Source organism: Rissa tridactyla, chromosome 6 (genome assembly GCF_028500815.1).
Source record: "Rissa tridactyla isolate bRisTri1 chromosome 6, bRisTri1.patW.cur.20221130, whole genome shotgun sequence".
NCBI lineage: Eukaryota > Metazoa > Chordata > Aves > Charadriiformes > Laridae > Rissa > Rissa tridactyla.
The window spans coordinates 15816196-15832346 of NC_071471.1; the positions used below are offsets into that span (position 1 = coordinate 15816196).

At 57.9% G+C, this 16151-nt stretch overlaps 1 protein-coding gene across 18 annotated transcripts in view; it reads left to right on the forward strand.

Moving 5' to 3' along the window:
• The first annotated feature begins 1797 nt into the window (after positions 1-1797).
• KIF1A (kinesin family member 1A) overlaps positions 1798-16151 on the forward strand; it is a 34047-nt gene continuing 19693 nt past the window's right edge. For 8 of the 18 annotated variants that reach the window (XM_054205422.1, XM_054205425.1, XM_054205423.1 and 5 more), the window contains exons 1-17: positions 1798-1911; positions 6402-6478; positions 6579-6758; positions 7248-7313; positions 7481-7659; positions 8018-8129; positions 8517-8594; positions 8696-8761; positions 9037-9054; positions 9424-9499; positions 9614-9692; positions 9971-10113; positions 11947-12080; positions 12584-12663; positions 12992-13067; positions 15306-15385; positions 15662-15768. In XM_054205422.1, the coding sequence (XP_054061397.1) occupies positions 1806-1911; positions 6402-6478; positions 6579-6758; positions 7248-7313; positions 7481-7659; positions 8018-8129; positions 8517-8594; positions 8696-8761; positions 9037-9054; positions 9424-9499; positions 9614-9692; positions 9971-10113; positions 11947-12080; positions 12584-12663; positions 12992-13067; positions 15306-15385; positions 15662-15768 (1657 nt within the window). In that variant the 5' untranslated portion in view covers positions 1798-1805. Of the gene's footprint in view, positions 1912-6401; positions 6479-6578; positions 6759-7247; positions 7314-7480; positions 7660-8017; positions 8130-8516; positions 8595-8695; positions 8762-9036; positions 9055-9423; positions 9500-9613; positions 9693-9970; positions 10114-10538; positions 10566-11871; positions 12081-12583; positions 12664-12991; positions 13068-15305; positions 15386-15661; positions 15769-16151 lie in introns of all 18 variants that reach the window. The other 10 variants (XM_054205421.1, XM_054205428.1, XM_054205432.1 and 7 more) reach the window with 3 other exon arrangements.

Genomic DNA, 16151 nt, shown 5'->3' on the forward strand with positions numbered 1-16151 from the left:
CTCGCCGGCTCAGGGACTCAATGGTGGTGTTAAACGCCCGCTTAAAATAATCTGTGCTTGAGAAAGCCTGAGACCAAATGCCTGAAGTCTGGAGCTGTTGGGATTTAAGGGTGCGATCACTGTCTGAGCGCAGTGGGAGCTCTGGAGCCGTCCCAGTGGGGCGGTGAGAGGAGGGTTTGGGAACTCTAGCAGGAGAAGATTTGTCCCCCTGCTGTTGGGGATGCTTTTAAAACAGGTGAAGCATTTTTGAAACATAGTACCGGGCTTGTAATGCTTTCTGGCTGCAAATTTTTCCACTGTGCCTTTGGGCAGAGCATACATTGGTTTTTCTCGCACCCCCTTTGGAAATGAAACTGGAGCTGTCAAACCTCGGTTAGTTTTAAAGCCATCTCCTTCTCTTGGGACACTTTCCATTCTGTGATTTTATTTTGTTCTTTTTTTTTTTTTTTTCTTTCCCCCCCCCTCCTTTTCCACAAATTCAGCCGTATCTTTCATTTTCACCATGGGAAAACCCACCTCATGTTGAGGATCCATCCTTACTGCTCCACTTCTTTCGGGTCGTGGTCCATGTAACCGGAGCTGTGCCATTGCTGGCTCCTGATCTCCTTCCTCCCAGAATGAGCATCCCACTGGCAACGAGCATCCCACTGGCAAAGACCAGGCCCAAAAAGCCCCAGGGCATTTGCAAACACCTTGCAGGAGTCCTGCAAGCAGGAGTCCCACAGGTAGGGATGCCAGAGGAGCCGGTGCCCGCCCGTGCTGTGGGGTGCGGAGCTCCTCTTCCACCGCCAGGCTCCGCGTGGGGCGTCAGGGAGCAGGGGACAGGCGGGAGAGGAGGTGGGTGTTAGAAGGCAGGAATGAATTTTATCAGGGCTGATCCTGAAGGACCCGGTGGTCAAGGGAAGGACCCCGGCATCCTTTTCTGGCCAACACTAGTGGGGCTTAATTGGGGCTCAGGGAAGGTGGGACCAGCTGCAGAGAGCCTGGATACCAATGCTGGGATGAGCAGCTGCTCTGGGAGATGTTAGAGAGCAGTTTGCTTTGTCTTGTGAGGTTTGTGATTAATAATTTATTAGCAAAAGGAGTGGAAAAATGGTTGTGAGCTGGAGCTTCATCTGAGTGTGACCCCCACTGGCTTGCTGCTCCTGCTGATGCTGCGCTTCTGCTTTTGCTGGGAGCTGAATGAGAGGCAAATACCAGCAGTTGTGTTCAACACCCGCCTCCTTTCTCAACACTAATGCCATAGTTTTCCTCCCCACCTCCACTCAGTCCTGCTGCCCAGTCCCTGCTCCGCTGAGGCTGGAGCAGAGGCAGGAGGCTTGGGTTATGGGCAGGGGGTTGCGGGCTTGCTTGCAAGTGAGGGGCACCTGTTCAGTGCCTTTGGCACCCCAGGATGGAAAAACCGCTCCTCGGGGGTCATACTGATGCTGACGGTGCCTAAACGGTCCTGTCCCCTGCTGTGGGCACCCATCGGGGGATGCTGAGGATGATCGAGGCACTGGATGCTGCCATGGGGTAAGGCAGGGATGTTCCCTGGGACCGATCAGGGAGGTCCTGGCCCGAGATACAAGGGGGAGGCAAGACAGGCAAAACGCGGGCAGATCGAGGGACGAAACAAAATGTCAACTTTCAGGCAGAGGCAAATCAGCATTCCTGGGAAGTTTTATTGTACAGGCTTTCTGTTAATTTTTCTGGTATAGCTGCAATGTGGGGATTGGGGTGCAAGCTTTCCTAATCCCTTGTTCTCCCCTCCTTGCAGGACAGCCATTGCTCCCCACTAGCAGGACCCACCTCTGGCCGGCGTGATGGCGGGAGCATCTGTGAAGGTAGCAGTGCGCGTCCGGCCCTTCAACTCCCGGGAGATGAGCCGGGAATCTAAATGCATTATCCAGATGTCAGGAAGCACCACCAGTGAGTGCCGGTGTTGGGGGCAGAGGGGCTCGGGAAGGGTTTGGGTGCTGCCTGGGGAGGAGCGTGTGTGGTCCGGCTGCAGCGATGAGCACCAGGCGGCCGGGATCTTTGGTGCAGATGCAGTAGCACCTGGGGTTGTTTGGAGGAGGAAATAGGGGGTGAGATGTCACCTTTCCCACGGGCAAATGCAGTCCCGCTGTTGAAACGGCAGTGGTGGGATCTACGTGGCACCGAGCCCTTGGGTTTTGGTGGTACTAAACAGGGCAGCATCCCTGGCAGGCGACTGGGGAGGAAGTATCAGAAGAGCTTGGAATCGCTGGTGGGTGGATGTGGGGCCGAGGGTGCCCAGCCTGTGGCTGCCTGCCCACGGATGGAAGGGTGGGAGCAGGGTTTGCCAAGGGAACGGTGTGCTCGGGGAGGAGGGATGTAGCATGGGGGCTTGGGGCTGCCTGTGTCTCATCAGGAGCCTGTCTAGCATTCGTCTCTCTTTAAATGACAGCTGCTGGAAGTACTGGGTGGGAAAGGTGGCCGAATCCTTCCTCTTTGTCTCTGGAAGCCTCCAGATGGGACACCATCTAAAATAACTCCCTCCCTCCTTCTCCTGCCTGCCCAGGGCTTTCTGCGTCACTGGCGGCGGTGGGTGAAACACCGGCGCCAGCCACCCCCGCAGCATGCACCGCCAGGCTGCCATGACAACCCCGGCAGGAAGGAGAGGAGGGCACCCAAGGGTGCAGAGTGGCTCTGTGACCCCGCTGGGCTCCCCGCTCATCTGGGGAGCAGGAACGGGGAGGTCTGTGAGGCATTGTCTGCTGGTCTCTCTCATCCTGCGGTGGGCGGGGAGGCTCTCCCTGCCCAGTTGCGCAGTGATGCTCCGTCTGCCTGGGATGCAGAGCTGCTCCCTTTGCAGCGAGGAAGCCTTTCTGGCCCCAATGGGTTGGGGGGGGACCCTCCATGCCCCAGACCTAGTCAAGAGCATCAGGCATCCCTTGCCTCCGCCACGGCCGTGTTTGCTCAGAGCAATCTGCCCGTGCCCATCCTGCCACCCCCAGCCCTTCATCCCCCTGGCTGTGCTGGGGGGGCCGGCAGGGCTGCAGGCAGGGGCAGTGCCCTGGCCAGCCCTTTGCTGACAGCGAGGTTTTTCTCCATGAATAGACAAACCGTCGGCTAATCCCCTCGGACGAGGGGCTGGGGGGAAGGTGCCGGAGCGGGGGGCTCTGCTGCCTGCTTCTGCCAGCTCTGGAAGGCAGGAGGATGCCAGTAGTGCCAGCTGCCTGTCCCTACCCCCCAGCCCCCTGAGCGGGCCTGGCTCAGCCCCCCAAGCTCCTTGCAGAGAAGCCAAAAATAAATGTGTCTGAGGGGGGATGAGAGCAAGTTTCCCCCTTCCCGGGACCATTTTCAGAGACCCCTGCACGTACCGGGGTGGGGGAGGTGGTTGCTCTGCCTAATGCGTTAAGCCCCGAGGGGGGTGCAGCAGGGGCCAGGGCGGAAAGGGGTCATCCCTTCTCTGTCATCCTTTTGCCCCCAAAACTGACAGCCTCCGCCCCCTTGGCTCGCTGTGCCGAGGCCGCCTGCCTGCCCGCCAACACTGCTGCTTTGTTCCTGTGGTGTCCCCCCCGGTGTGCGGCCACGGGACCTGGCCCAGGCACCAACACCCCCGGCCCCTCTCCTGGCAGCTCCCACCAGGACAGCGAGGATGGGATCCCGGATTTCATCCTGCAAGGCCATTAATATTCTCCAGACAGAGCCGTGCTTCTGCGGGCTTTAAAATACAGCGATTATCTTCTCTCCTGTGGGTCTTGTGTTTTATCCTGCCCAGTGCTTGCCCACTCGCTACACTCTGCTGCGCCACTGACTCTTCAGGATGAAGACAAGGGTCATCTCAACATGTTTTCCTCCTCCCCCTCTTGTCTGTATGTCTGTCTGCTGCCTCCACGCGCCCCCCCCCCTCCCCCCCCCAAACCTTTTTTAATCTCCTTTGGCCAGAGCACAAATCTTTTGCAGCAGCTTTGCAAAAGCCCTGGGATGCCTGGTCACAAGAGAGGAAAAAAACCCACCAACGGTATCCAGCCACACCGGGGTAAATAAATGGGAATTAAAGGGGCGTGAGGAGAGCATTTCAGCTTGGGGATAGGAGACCCTCTGCCCTTGGTATGCTCCCTTCTCCCCTACGTCCCAGTCTCCAGCCTGCCAGGCCAGCTGGGCGGCTGCAGCTGGGATGCCTGGAGCTGCCCGGTGCCATCCCCGGCTGCTCATCCGCCCCGTGCCCAGCGTGGGCTGGCACTGGGATGCTGAACAGCCGCCTTGTGTTGCCCCATCCTGCCTGCTTCTGCTTTTGCCCACATTGCACTAATTTTTTTGGGGGGTGATGCTCCCATTCACTCCGGCAAGGTTTACCTCTGCAGGGCAGAGACAGACCTGAGCTGGGGGGCAGGCGGCATGGTGGAGCTGCCAGGTGAACCCCAGGAGCCATCGGAGGTGCTCCACCCGACTTCATGCATGGCCTCCTCATCCGCTTCTTTTTGCAGTGACCGCTCAGACACCCTCAACACACCAACCGGGCACCAAGAGAGCTCCTGTCACAGCAAGGAGCAACCGAGCAGCATCGTGCTGCAGTTTTGTGGTTGGTGTTGAATCCTGACCCCCCGCTTCCCGCCCTTCATCTGCCCGCCTTGCTGCCTTTTCGGGCAGGGATGGACAGATCTCAGGCCAGAAGTGGTGGATCCCTCCTAGGGAAGAATCCATTGTGGCAGTGGAGGAGGAATTAGGAGCAGAAAGCATCCATATCCATAACGCCACACACTGGGGCATCTGACCCCAGGGGAGCAGGCTGTGCCGTGCCTGGGACTGCTTTGGAAGGTCCCAGTTTGAATCCCAAGCGGGTGCGAGCCCTGGCTGAGCACCGTCCCTGGCGCCGGGCAGGTTGGGGCTGCGATGGAGGAACCTCCATCAGCCTTGGTGCTGTACGGCCTCCTCGTCCCTGGCAGTGGCAGGGAGCAGGTGGGGGCTGCAGGCACAGGAGCTGTGCTGCACCAGCCTGCAAGGTCATTTCAATGTCACCTAATATTGCTGATGACTGGATCTCGTGATTACCCTGCTGGTTTGGGTTTCTTCTGACGCATCTGTTGTTTCAGAAAAAAAAACCATCATAAACGCTCTATGGGGGCAAAAAAAAAAGCAGCGAGTGAGGAAGAGAAGTGATGCAGTCTCCAATTTCCATGGCAACGTCCTTTTCACCAGGGGATGGGAAAAAGCAGGCTCTTGTTTCCGCTGGCGGTGGAACACGAGGCATTAATCACCCTGCTGGGGCTGGGTACCCAAAAGAAAGCACAAGGGGAGGAGATGCAGGAGCTGGCAGGGGCCTGGAGGGGCCCCCATGAGGCCACGGCTGCTCCCACCCCACAGCACCAACATATGTGGCTTTGGGCATGGCTGCGCTGTGGGGGGAAGGAAGGCTGTGATCCTCCCCTGCCGGTGCTGGGCTCCTACAGGCAGATGACGGAGCAGGAAGGAGCCTGAGGGAGGGATCCATTTTCTTCACACTGTGCCCACAGGATGTTTGGGCAAGACTCTGCCCTGCTCCCTGGGCTGGTGCAGGCTCTGCCAGCCACAACACCCACCTCCTCTGCTGTGACTGGTGGGGTCTGGGGGCTCTGGACCCATCTGCAGTGCTGGAGGCTCCTGGTCCTGCTTTCCAGGACCTATTGGGACTGAACCCCACTACCCTTCTACCCCACCCTCATAAGTGGGATGTGGGTGGCAGGGGTACCATGGGTGGCCAGGTGGCCTCATAGAATCATAGAATGGTTTAGGTTGGAAGGGACCTTAAAGATCATCTAGGTCCAACCCCCCTGCCCTGGGCAGGGACACCTCCCACCAGACCAGGTTTCTCAAAGCCTCATCCAGCCTGGTCTTGAACACCTCCAGGGATGGGGCAGCCACAGCTTCTCTGGGCAACCTGGGCCAGTGTCTCACCACCCTCAGAGTAAAGAATTTCTTCCTAATATCTAATATAAATCTCCCCTCTTTCAGTTTAAAACCGTTACCCCTCATCCTATCGTTACACTCCCTGATAAAGAGTCCCTCCCCATCCTTCCTGTAGGCCCCCTTTAGGTGCTGGAAGGCTGCTATAAGGTCTCCCTGGAGCCTTCTCTTCTCCAGGATGAACAACCCCAATTCTCTCAGCCTGTCCTCATAGCAGAGGTGCTCCAGCCTCTGATCATCTTTGTGGCTCTCCTCTGGACCCGTTCCAACAGGTCCATGTCCTTCTTGTGCTGAGGACTCCAGAGCTGGACACAGTACTCCAGATGGGGTCTCACCAGAGCGGAGTAGAGGGGCAGAATCCCCTCCCTCGACCTGCTGGCCACGCTTCTTTTGATGCAGCCCAGGATGCGGTTGGCTTTCTGGGCTGCAAGCGCACATTGCCGGCTCATGTTGAGCTTCTCGTCCACCAGCACCCTGAAGTCCTCATGTTCCCATCTGTTTGCCCCTAGCTATCCTGAACCCGAAGCAGCCTAAAGAGACACCAAAAAGCTTCAGCTTTGACTATTCCTACTGGTCCCACACCACGGTAAGCGGGGGGAGGCCTGAGCCCACCGGGAGCTATGGGCTGGGGAAAGGCAGGAGGAGCTCCTTGACAAATTTCTCCTTGTCTCCCCTCCTCTCTGTAGCCCGCAGACATCAACTATGCATCTCAGAAGCAAGTGTACCGGGACATTGGTGAGGAGATGTTGCAACATGCCTTTGAAGGCTATAATGTCTGCATCTTTGCCTATGGGCAGACAGGTGCCGGAAAATCCTACACCATGATGGGGAAGCAGGAAAAGGACCAGCAAGGCATCATCCCGCAGGTACCGCCTGGTGAAAAGCTGCCTGGTCCCCTTTGTCCTAGTGCAATGCCCAAAGGAAAAGCGTAGCGGGGAGGGAAGAGGGGAGCGAGGTGGGAGCAGGACCAGGCTTCGCCAAGGTCTGCTACAGCCCTGCTGTGGCAGAGAGCTGGCATGGCTCTGCCAGAGGGTGGGGGGACAAGGAGGATCATGCTGGAGTCCTCCAAGATGGGTGAGTTATGATCTGGACACACAAGGCTGGTGTTTGTAAGCAGCAGTAGTTCAAGCGCCGAGCCACCACCGGCTATGCTTGCCGAGAGCTGTTGTCTTCTGGCCCAGCAGAGCGCCGGGGGGGCTCTGGGGATGCTAAGCCTCCCATAGCAGGAGAGGGGGGGGTTCTGCCAGCTCCCCAGGACACGTCCAGGCACTCAGGTGCTCTGTTTTTTGGGGTGAGAAGGTAGAAATCCCTGTGGTCTGGGCACCCCGCGAGCAGCCTGGCTTTTCTCTCCGCAGCTGTGTGAGGACCTCTTCTCCCGCATCAATGAGACGACGAATGACAACATGTCCTACTCTGTGGAGGTAGACACCTCATTGCCTCTCTATTCCGGCTCCAGCCTCCCACCTGGCTCTGCAAGCCACGATGCTGTGCAGACCTCTCTTTGGGGGGGTCCCATCCCTGGGTGTGGGGTGGGTGGGAAGGACCTGATTCTGCCAGCTGCTAGCCCTGCCCATGCCCTCTGGTCTAGGTGAGCTACATGGAGATATACTGCGAGCGTGTGAGGGACCTCCTGAACCCCAAGAACAAGGGGAACCTGCGGGTGAGGGAGCATCCCCTTATGGGCCCATACGTTGAGGACCTTTCCAAGCTGGCCGTGACCTCCTACAATGACATCCAGGACCTCATGGACTCTGGGAACAAGGCCCGGTGAGTTGGGGGAGCAGGAGGTGGCTAGGATTTGGAGAGCTTGCAGACATCTCCAGAAGGTCCTGCTTGACTTCCTTGCTTTGCTGGTCTGGCTGCTCTGGATTTGGCAGTCCCCTCCTATGTGAGTGGTGGGCACCCCCCACTTATTTTCACCTTACCTCCTTTCTGCTCTCAAAATGCCCTGGACCCAGCAGGAGAAAGCCTTGACTTTTGCATGTCTCCTCCCAGAGTTCTCTTCTGTCCTCCAGACTTGCCTTCCCCTCATGTACCCTTTCCCAAAATGAGCCCTGGCCCCAACGCCAGCCACTCCAGTGTCCCCTGCAGGGTGTCATACCTCCCTGTCCTTCTCTCCCTGCAGCACAGTGGCTGCCACCAATATGAACGAGACCAGCAGCCGCTCCCACGCCGTCTTCAACATCATCTTCACGCAGAAGCGGCATGATGCTGAGACAGACATCACCACTGAGAAGGTGAGAGCAGAGCCTGAGGGACTCGGGGGAACCTGCATGGACCTGTGAAGGGCTTTGTATGCTATTGACAACACTTGGGACGAGGTGGTGTGTCCTGATGGAGGGTTGAAACAGGATGAAGATAGGTCCCAGATACACTCTGGGTTCACAGTCCCTTGAGGGACTGGCCCCTGGACAGAATTTTTAACGGCTGGTGCCCTCCATCCCTGCCTGCAAGGATGTTAGCCCTGTTCCTGGACAAATCCTGGCAAGGATGACCCTGCAGAACCCACCTCTGCTTTCAGAGCAGTGTCACTTTGCAAGAGGTCACTGCTTCCCTCCTCGGCTCCATGCCGGGGCCCGGTTTGCTGTGCCTGCCGGGGCTGACAGCCTCATCTCGGCTTGCAGGTCAGCAAAATCAGCTTGGTGGACCTGGCAGGGAGTGAGCGAGCCGACTCCACTGGTGCAAAAGGCACAAGACTGAAGGTGAGAGCTGGCGTGAGGTCCCCTTCTGCCGGTGGGGATGCCGTGTCCTGCCGCTTTATCCCCGGGTGCTCTGAAATATGGGGTTTTCCTCTATCCACCAGGAAGGAGCAAACATCAACAAGTCCTTGACCACGCTGGGGAAAGTCATCTCCGCCCTAGCTGAAATGGTAGGTAGCCGGAGCACAGACAAGTGGTGGCACTGCAGGGGAATGGGCTTAGCTCAGCAGGGATGGGCTCAGATCTGAGGGATGGAGCATCCCGGCTCCAAGGGATGGGCAGGTACATCCCAAGCTGTCCCTCGGGCTGGGGTGAGCTGGACTCGTGAGGCTGCCGTCTCCCTGGGGACCTGCGCCCTCTGCACTCTGCCTGGGGGATGGGGAGCTGTGGTGGGTGCCGAGGAGGGGAGCAGCTCACTTAAACAGTCTCTTTGCTTTCTTTGCAGGATTCGGGGCCGAACAAGGTAGGTGCCCTGGCCAGGCTGGGGAAGAGGAGGTTGGTTTCTAGCACAGGTGGGCAGGAGTGGGTTGCAGGCTGGTTTTGGTGTGAGGCTCTGCCCAGACCCACATCATGCTTTTCCTGGGGGCTGTCAGAGCATCCTCATCACCGTCCTCACCCTGTTGCTCTCAGTACCCAGCGTTAAACACCTGGGCCGGCTGAGGGAGGGCATTTCACAGGCAGGACCTGTGGAGCTGAGCAGAGCTGCCCAAGGTCACAATGGGTGGGCAGAGCCGTCCTCCTCCAAGTCCCCAAGGCTCAGGAATGGCTGTCACCTTCCCTTGGAAGCAAGCGGGCAGCCTGACAGCCCTTCCCTCCGCTCTCCATCCCCCAGAACAAAAAGAAGAAGAAGACAGATTTCATCCCCTACCGGGACTCGGTGCTGACCTGGCTGCTGCGGGAGAACCTGGGTGAGGACGTGGGTGGGAGATACAGGCATGGCAGCGAGCGTGGCTGCCAGGCGGAGAGTGACAGCTGGTGCGGGGACCAGCATTTCCCTGATGTGGGTGTATCTTTCTCGGCAGGGGGCAACTCCAGGACAGCCATGGTCGCTGCTCTCAGTCCTGCTGACATCAACTACGACGAGACCCTCAGCACCCTCAGGTAGGAAGAAGTACCCTTGTTCCCCCACAGCGGGCAAGGGCAGGAGGGGCGTCTGAAACCCAGGCACTGCCATGTGCCCTCCTCACCTCTGCAGCATCCCTGGCTGGGGGGTTGCTTTGAAGGGACCCTGTGACCTCAGACAAAAGGCCAAAGGATTGTCCCAGCGCTGGGATCCTCCAAAGGATCGCTTGCCTGCAGGGTCTCAGCGGCACTCCTGCTTGTCCAGCAGCTGGGGGTTTGCCCCCACAGCTGCTGCTCAGGGCTCTGCCCTTCCCCAGGTACGCTGACCGTGCCAAGCAGATCCGCTGCAATGCTGTCATCAATGAGGACCCCAACAACAAGCTCATCCGAGAGCTGAAGGACGAGGTGGCGCGCCTGCGTGACCTCCTCTATGCCCAGGGCCTTGGGGACATTATTGACAGTAAGTACCGTCTGGTGGTCTCTGGCAGTGGCTCCAGGCAGAGGTGGGCTGGAGTCCCCCTTCTCTGTGGGGCTGGTGTCCCCGCAGCTGCCCTGCATCCTGCTCTGCCAGCTGCGCAGCAGCATCACGCTGCCGAAGCCTGGCCAGGACGCCTCCGGCGAGCCCCTGTGCACGCATTTGCAACCCCCAGCCTGCTTCCATAAGCAGGAGGAGCTGCTTTACACGCAGCAGACCTCCCCTTCTCCCCCTCCACCTTCTGTCTTCAGCATCCTGCGCTCGGCAGAGGTGCCGGGAAGATGTTCCGGGGCCAGCACCCCCCTGTGGCCTCTCCTCAGTGTGCTGTCAGAAATCCTACTGAGATGAACCCACTCTTGTTCTGTTCTCTCTGTCTTACCCCTGCTCCCTGCCCTCTCTCTCTCTCTTAGCCCATCCTGCTGCGGGAGGATCCAAATGTGTGTATTCCCCATCACTGGTACTCTCTGTTGCTTCACGGCTTTGGGGAGGTGTAGGCTGTGCCCAGGGGCACCTGTGCAGCATGGGGAAGGGCTCCTGCAGCCGGCCCCACCTGATGGAGAGGTGCTGGCCCCTAGGCCAGGGAGCTGGCGAAGGGGAGGGGGCAGAGTGGCAGCTAGCACCCGGGCTCAGGATAGCACTTGGAGGGATCAGTGTCCTCCCCATCTGCCGTGCCAGGGGTCCGAGCCCCATGGGGACCCCTTCCTCCATGCTGTCACAATGTTTCCTGCCACCGCTGCTGCTGCTTCTGCCTGTGCTGGGGCTCATCAGGACTGGAGCCCAGCACTGCGCTTGGGCGGGCTGGCACAGTGCTCTCCTGATGCAAGGGTGGGTGGGTGACGGCCAGGAGGGTTTTGCCCACGGATAAGCACTATCGCCCCATTCCTCTCTGGGCCAGGCAGGGTAGCCAGGCTGTGCCGAGCCCACTGAGGAGACGGGGACCTGGCCTGTCCCCTCTTAGCTCAGTTCCCCTGGACATGGGCTGATGGAGATAAGTGATTAACGCTGCACCCACTAACCTGTGCCCTGCCCGCCTCTGGCACAGTGCACCAAACCCCTGCGACTTCTTGGGGCTGGAGGAGCATCTCTGATACCTGGGTCCCTTTGCTGTGGGATCCGGTGGCAGCTGATGCTGCGAGTGCCAGCAGGCAAGCAACACTGCCTGTAACGGGCGCACTGCCACCCTGCTCTCACTGCTCCATCCCCCCAACCCTTCTGTAGGGCGGAGGGCCACTGCCCGTCCTCCCTTTCCCATCTCATTCTCTGCCTCCAGATCCAGCTAATCAGGGGCAGCTGGGCAGGGAGAACCACCTGGGCTGTGTTGGTGGAGGAGGATGGCAGGGACAGCAGCACGCTCTTGGGGAGGACAGTTGATCCCAGACCTGATGGCTGCAGGATCTGGTGTTGCAAAAAAAGCATCCTTGGGATGCGCTCCTGCTCCTGCTCCCAGGAGCGCAGGAAGGCTCCAGGGCTGTTCAAGTGGCTGCTTCCCAAAACAGCCCTGTGCTTCTGGGGGGCTGCCCAGGCTGGGCAAGAGATGCGCGTGCCCTTGCCCTGCTGCTGCCTGCGCTGCTGTGCTGTCGCCTGTGCCTTTTCCTTGTAACTCTTGGCTTTCTTCTTGCTGCACCCTGCCACTCTTTTTTTGGTTTTCTTTTCCCAACAGCTTTTCTTGTCTCTATCTTTCTTTCTCTCTCTCTTCCTGTCTGTGTGTCTTCCCCTGTCCCATCCCTCCTTCCCCCCCCATAGATGTGCCCGACTTTGAGAACAATAATGATGCTAGAGGGGTAGAGCTGAGTCACCGTCATGACAATCTCTCCACAGTGACCAACGCCATCGCCGGGATCAGCCCTTCTTCCTCCCTGTCAGCCTTGTCCAGCCGCGCTGCCTCTGTCGCCAGCCTCCACGAGCGCATCATGTTTGCTCCAGGCAGCGAAGAAGCAATTGAAAGGCTCAAGGTAAGAGGCCAGCGCCTGGCAGGATGGAGGGCTCAGCTCAATGCTCTTGCACTGAGGTTTGCAGAGGGGGCTCGGTATTTTCTGGATACCGATTACGGGTGATGCTCATCGGAAATGATGCTTGGGCATGCTCTGGCAGAGCGGGCAGCCCCAGAGCTGCCCAGTGCTCTGGACTGCTGGATGGAAGAGGGTTTGGCGTGGTAGGGTCCACCTGGTGCTGCCATCCTCCCTGCGGGGTGACTGCTGCATTTGCTCTGTGGGACGGACACTCCCAGCTCAGGATGGCACGGGAGCAGGCTGGCAGCAGGGGCATGGAGAGGTTGATCTTTGTGTCTCGCTCTTTGAAGATGGCGATGATGGAAAGGCGTGGGTGAAATGCTGCTGTGGCTCATTTAAAACAGCCTGAAACTGGGACCAGTGTCCCACTGTGGCATGATGGGCAGAGCATGCAGGTCTGCTGCCCGTAGGATGCACTAACCCCCTGCTAACCCCATGCTTGCCAGGAAACAGAGAAGATCATCGCAGAGCTGAATGAGACATGGGAGGAGAAGCTGCGGAGGACAGAAGCAATCCGGATGGAAAGGTGGGTGGGTGGGGTTGGATGGGTGGGATGGGGTGGCGTTCTCCAGGCATCTCCCCCCCCTCTGCACTTTGCCTGTTCAACTCCTGGGGACAGCTGGGCAATTTGACCATCCAGCTGTACCTTGGCTGGCCCCTAGACACCTGCATGGACGTGGTCTGCTCTGAGAAACCCTTGTGAGAGATGGAAAGGAGAGCTGTAGGGAAGCAAGCCCTACAGCTGTGATCTGTGGGGCAAACCTGTGGGCTCAGGTCCCGTCCTGGGCTTGTCTAGTGCCAGCTCCAGGGGCTTGTGAGGCTTTGACAGGCTCTTCTTTGCCTTGCTCCTTCAGGGAAGCGTTGCTGGCCGAAATGGGGGTGGCCATGAGGGAGGACGGAGGCACCTTGGGTGTTTTCTCTCCTAAAAAGGTAGGATCACCTTATTGTCTTCTTCCTGTCAAATGAGGGCTGGTTTGTACCACCACAGCTCCCTGCCGACCTGCCCTGTTGCTGCTGGCCGGCCCCAAATATTGCACTAGCCTTTTCTTGGCTATGGGTGAAACCTATGGGTGAAATCCTAGTGTTGACCCAGCTGGGTACGAACACTGGTATGAATGCATGGCTAAACGTCCAGCCCACATTGCCTGGATGCTGTCCCTATTCAGGTGGGGCTTCGCTGATGATCACTGTGTTGGGCTTCAGTGTCAGCTTATAAAAATACATACTTTGGGGTGTTTGAGATCGCTGCCCTTGAAACCGGCAAGTCCTTGATGAGAAATGTGGGTGTGGAAATGTTCCATACTCTTTATTGTTTGTAGCATCCTAGAAAGTATTTTATAAGCAAATTTATAAGCAAATACTGGCTGTGCCCCAGAGAGTTTTTGTGCCAGTGAACCCTGCCAAGCACCAGTTACAGCACATCGCTGCCCTCGCTCGTCTGTACGGTGGGAGTGACATCCAGTTCACAGCCCCAACCCCGTGAAGACCTCAGAGCAGCACAGGCTGCCGAGGTGTAGGCATGTGCCAGTAGGACCAGGGTATGCTCGCTTGGCTCTGCAACCGCACCGAAGGACGGTCTGAGACCTGCCCCAGCAGCCGATGCTGGTTGGCTTGACCAAACAGTAGGTGTGTGTGGCCCCAGCGGAGGTGGTGACACTCGGTGATGAAGGCTTCAGGACCTTGCCCTTGCATGCCTTGATGTGGCTCTTAAGACAAATTTCTACATGTTGTCTTTTTTTTCTCATTCTTGTCTCAGCTGGTGCCTGTTAGGACCCCAGACCTTTGTTTAGGAAGCGTGGGGGTTTATTCCCCAAAGCAGGTTGGTCTTGGAGGTGGGGCATGGCTGTGGTGGTCTTGGTGCCTCCTTGCTCTTCAGTTATCTGATGGGTGGAAACTCCTCTGACTTCTCCAGTGGCTGACAGGGAAAGTTAGCATTGACAGCGTGCAAAACCCTGTTTGATTAAGGGCAAAGCGGGGCAGGGCTTTGTTGTCTTGCTGTATACCATCGCTAGGGCGGTTATGTCTCCAAGGAGCTCAGTGGAATTGTAGAGCATCTGCCTTCTACTAGTCAGCCTTGAAAATTTGGAGGAAAACTACAAGCTGAAGGAGCCTCAGACCCCAGGGCTACTTGTCTGCCTAGAGGGGCCTGAGGTTAAATGTTTCAGCCGACTTATTCCTGCCAGCCCCCATGGAGAAGAGCCTGTGTTTCCCTTGACCTCCAGCTCTCCTGAACTATTTGGAGTTAGTCTCTCCTATCCGCCAGGGCTTGTAGCGCTGTTGTGATGGGGAACCCTCTGCATGCCAAGTGTCAGTGGGCTGATAAGACATTTCTTACAGTCTCTATTCTTATTTCTGGGAAACTCAGAACTTCTGAGAAACTCCTGGGACGTTGCCTGTTGCCTCAAGGTGCAATCACAGCAGCTTGCAATGGGGTGAGATAAGCTAGCTGCAGCCAGACAGATCTGTGCCAGAGGGAGAAAGTTCCCTCTTATCGAGAACAAAGTGGTTTGTGACCCAGGGGAAAAAAGTGGTAGGAGGGAACTGTTAGGAAGGAGACCAGAGAGTGAAATTCAGCCTGGAGATACAGCTTCAGGTCTCCACTACTTTTTGTTGAACCTCTAGTTTGGGACCTGCTCTTTTAGGTCCTTCATCTGTCCTTGTACCATCAGTGGAGGAAAACATGCGCGTTTAGTTCCTCTTATCCTAAATCAGATGCTGCATGGGACGTGTCTCTGCCTCAGCTACACTGTCCGCAGCGGAGCTGGGGGCTATGGTGAGGCAAGGGCCCATGGATGCACCACGCAGGCGAGCAGGGTCCCACCCCAGGAGACACTAAGCTGTATCAGGGACTCCCCATGGGCAGTGTTGGGCCTGTTTGGCACACAAGTTTTCAAAGGCAGACAAGGGAATGCTGCCCAGGGCTCAGCTCTTTGAGGAGGAAAGCAAGGAGGCATGTGGAGGCAGGTCATCCTCATCCCCGCTGCTCAGTTCTCTGCAGTCCCCTTGAAAAGTACCTGGCTAGGCACATTGTCCGGGAGCTCCAGAGGGCAGGAGAGCCCATCCACGTGCAGGTGACAGCCTGAGGTGTTGCTGAGTTCCCAGCTCCTTCAGGAACATCCCTCAGTGCCGAGGGGTGCACCAGGGTGACTCCTGGTTCATCTCTCCCAGACACCCCACTTGGTCAACCTGAATGAGGACCCGCTCATGTCTGAGTGTCTTCTCTACTACATCAAGGACGGGATAACAAGGTGAGGGCCAGGGCCTGTGGAGCAGCGGGAGCCTCGCTGGTACCTCAGTGCCTGACTTGCCTGGGTGGGCAGTGGGGTGACAGCTGTCTCCGGGCTGGGGGCTGTTCCCAGGGCATCCCCAAAGTGCCATGGCCGCATGGGAATTTGCCTGGGAATCTCACTAGGAATGTTGGTCTAGCACCAAGGGCTGCTCCTGTCAGCCTCAAGGATGGTTTTGGGGGGGGGCCCAGGGAGGGGCTGCTTTGAGGAAGGATCAAGCTGGGTTTCCCCTGGCAGGGTTGGCCGGGAAGATGCAGAGAAGAGGCAAGACATCGTTCTCAGCGGGCACTTCATTAAGGAAGAGCACTGCCTTTTCCGCAGCGACACCAAAACCGGTGGCGAAGGTATTCCTTGTCTGGAGGGGCTCCATCTCCCTGGAGACCCAGTCCCTCTGCATGTCCCCAGCGCCTGCCCCCAGCCAGTGTCCTGCCCTCCTCAGACTAGTGGGGCTTTCTCGCATGGATGTGTCCTCTCCGTGCTTCCAGAGCAAGCTATGGCCCTTACCTAGCTGGGAGGGAAGCTTGTGCAAGACCCATGGAAGCTGCCGCAGTGAGGCAGGCCAGGGAGATCAGGTGGGAGGGAAAAGCAGACCATGTTCCCACCCAAGATGTGGTGCAGAGCCCACCCTGCAAACCAGCAGGAACCTTGGGGTGAAAGGGCTTTGGGAGACGAGCCTGGAGATGCATGCTGGAGGCTCTGATCTCCTCTCATGTCCAGTCTCCAGCTA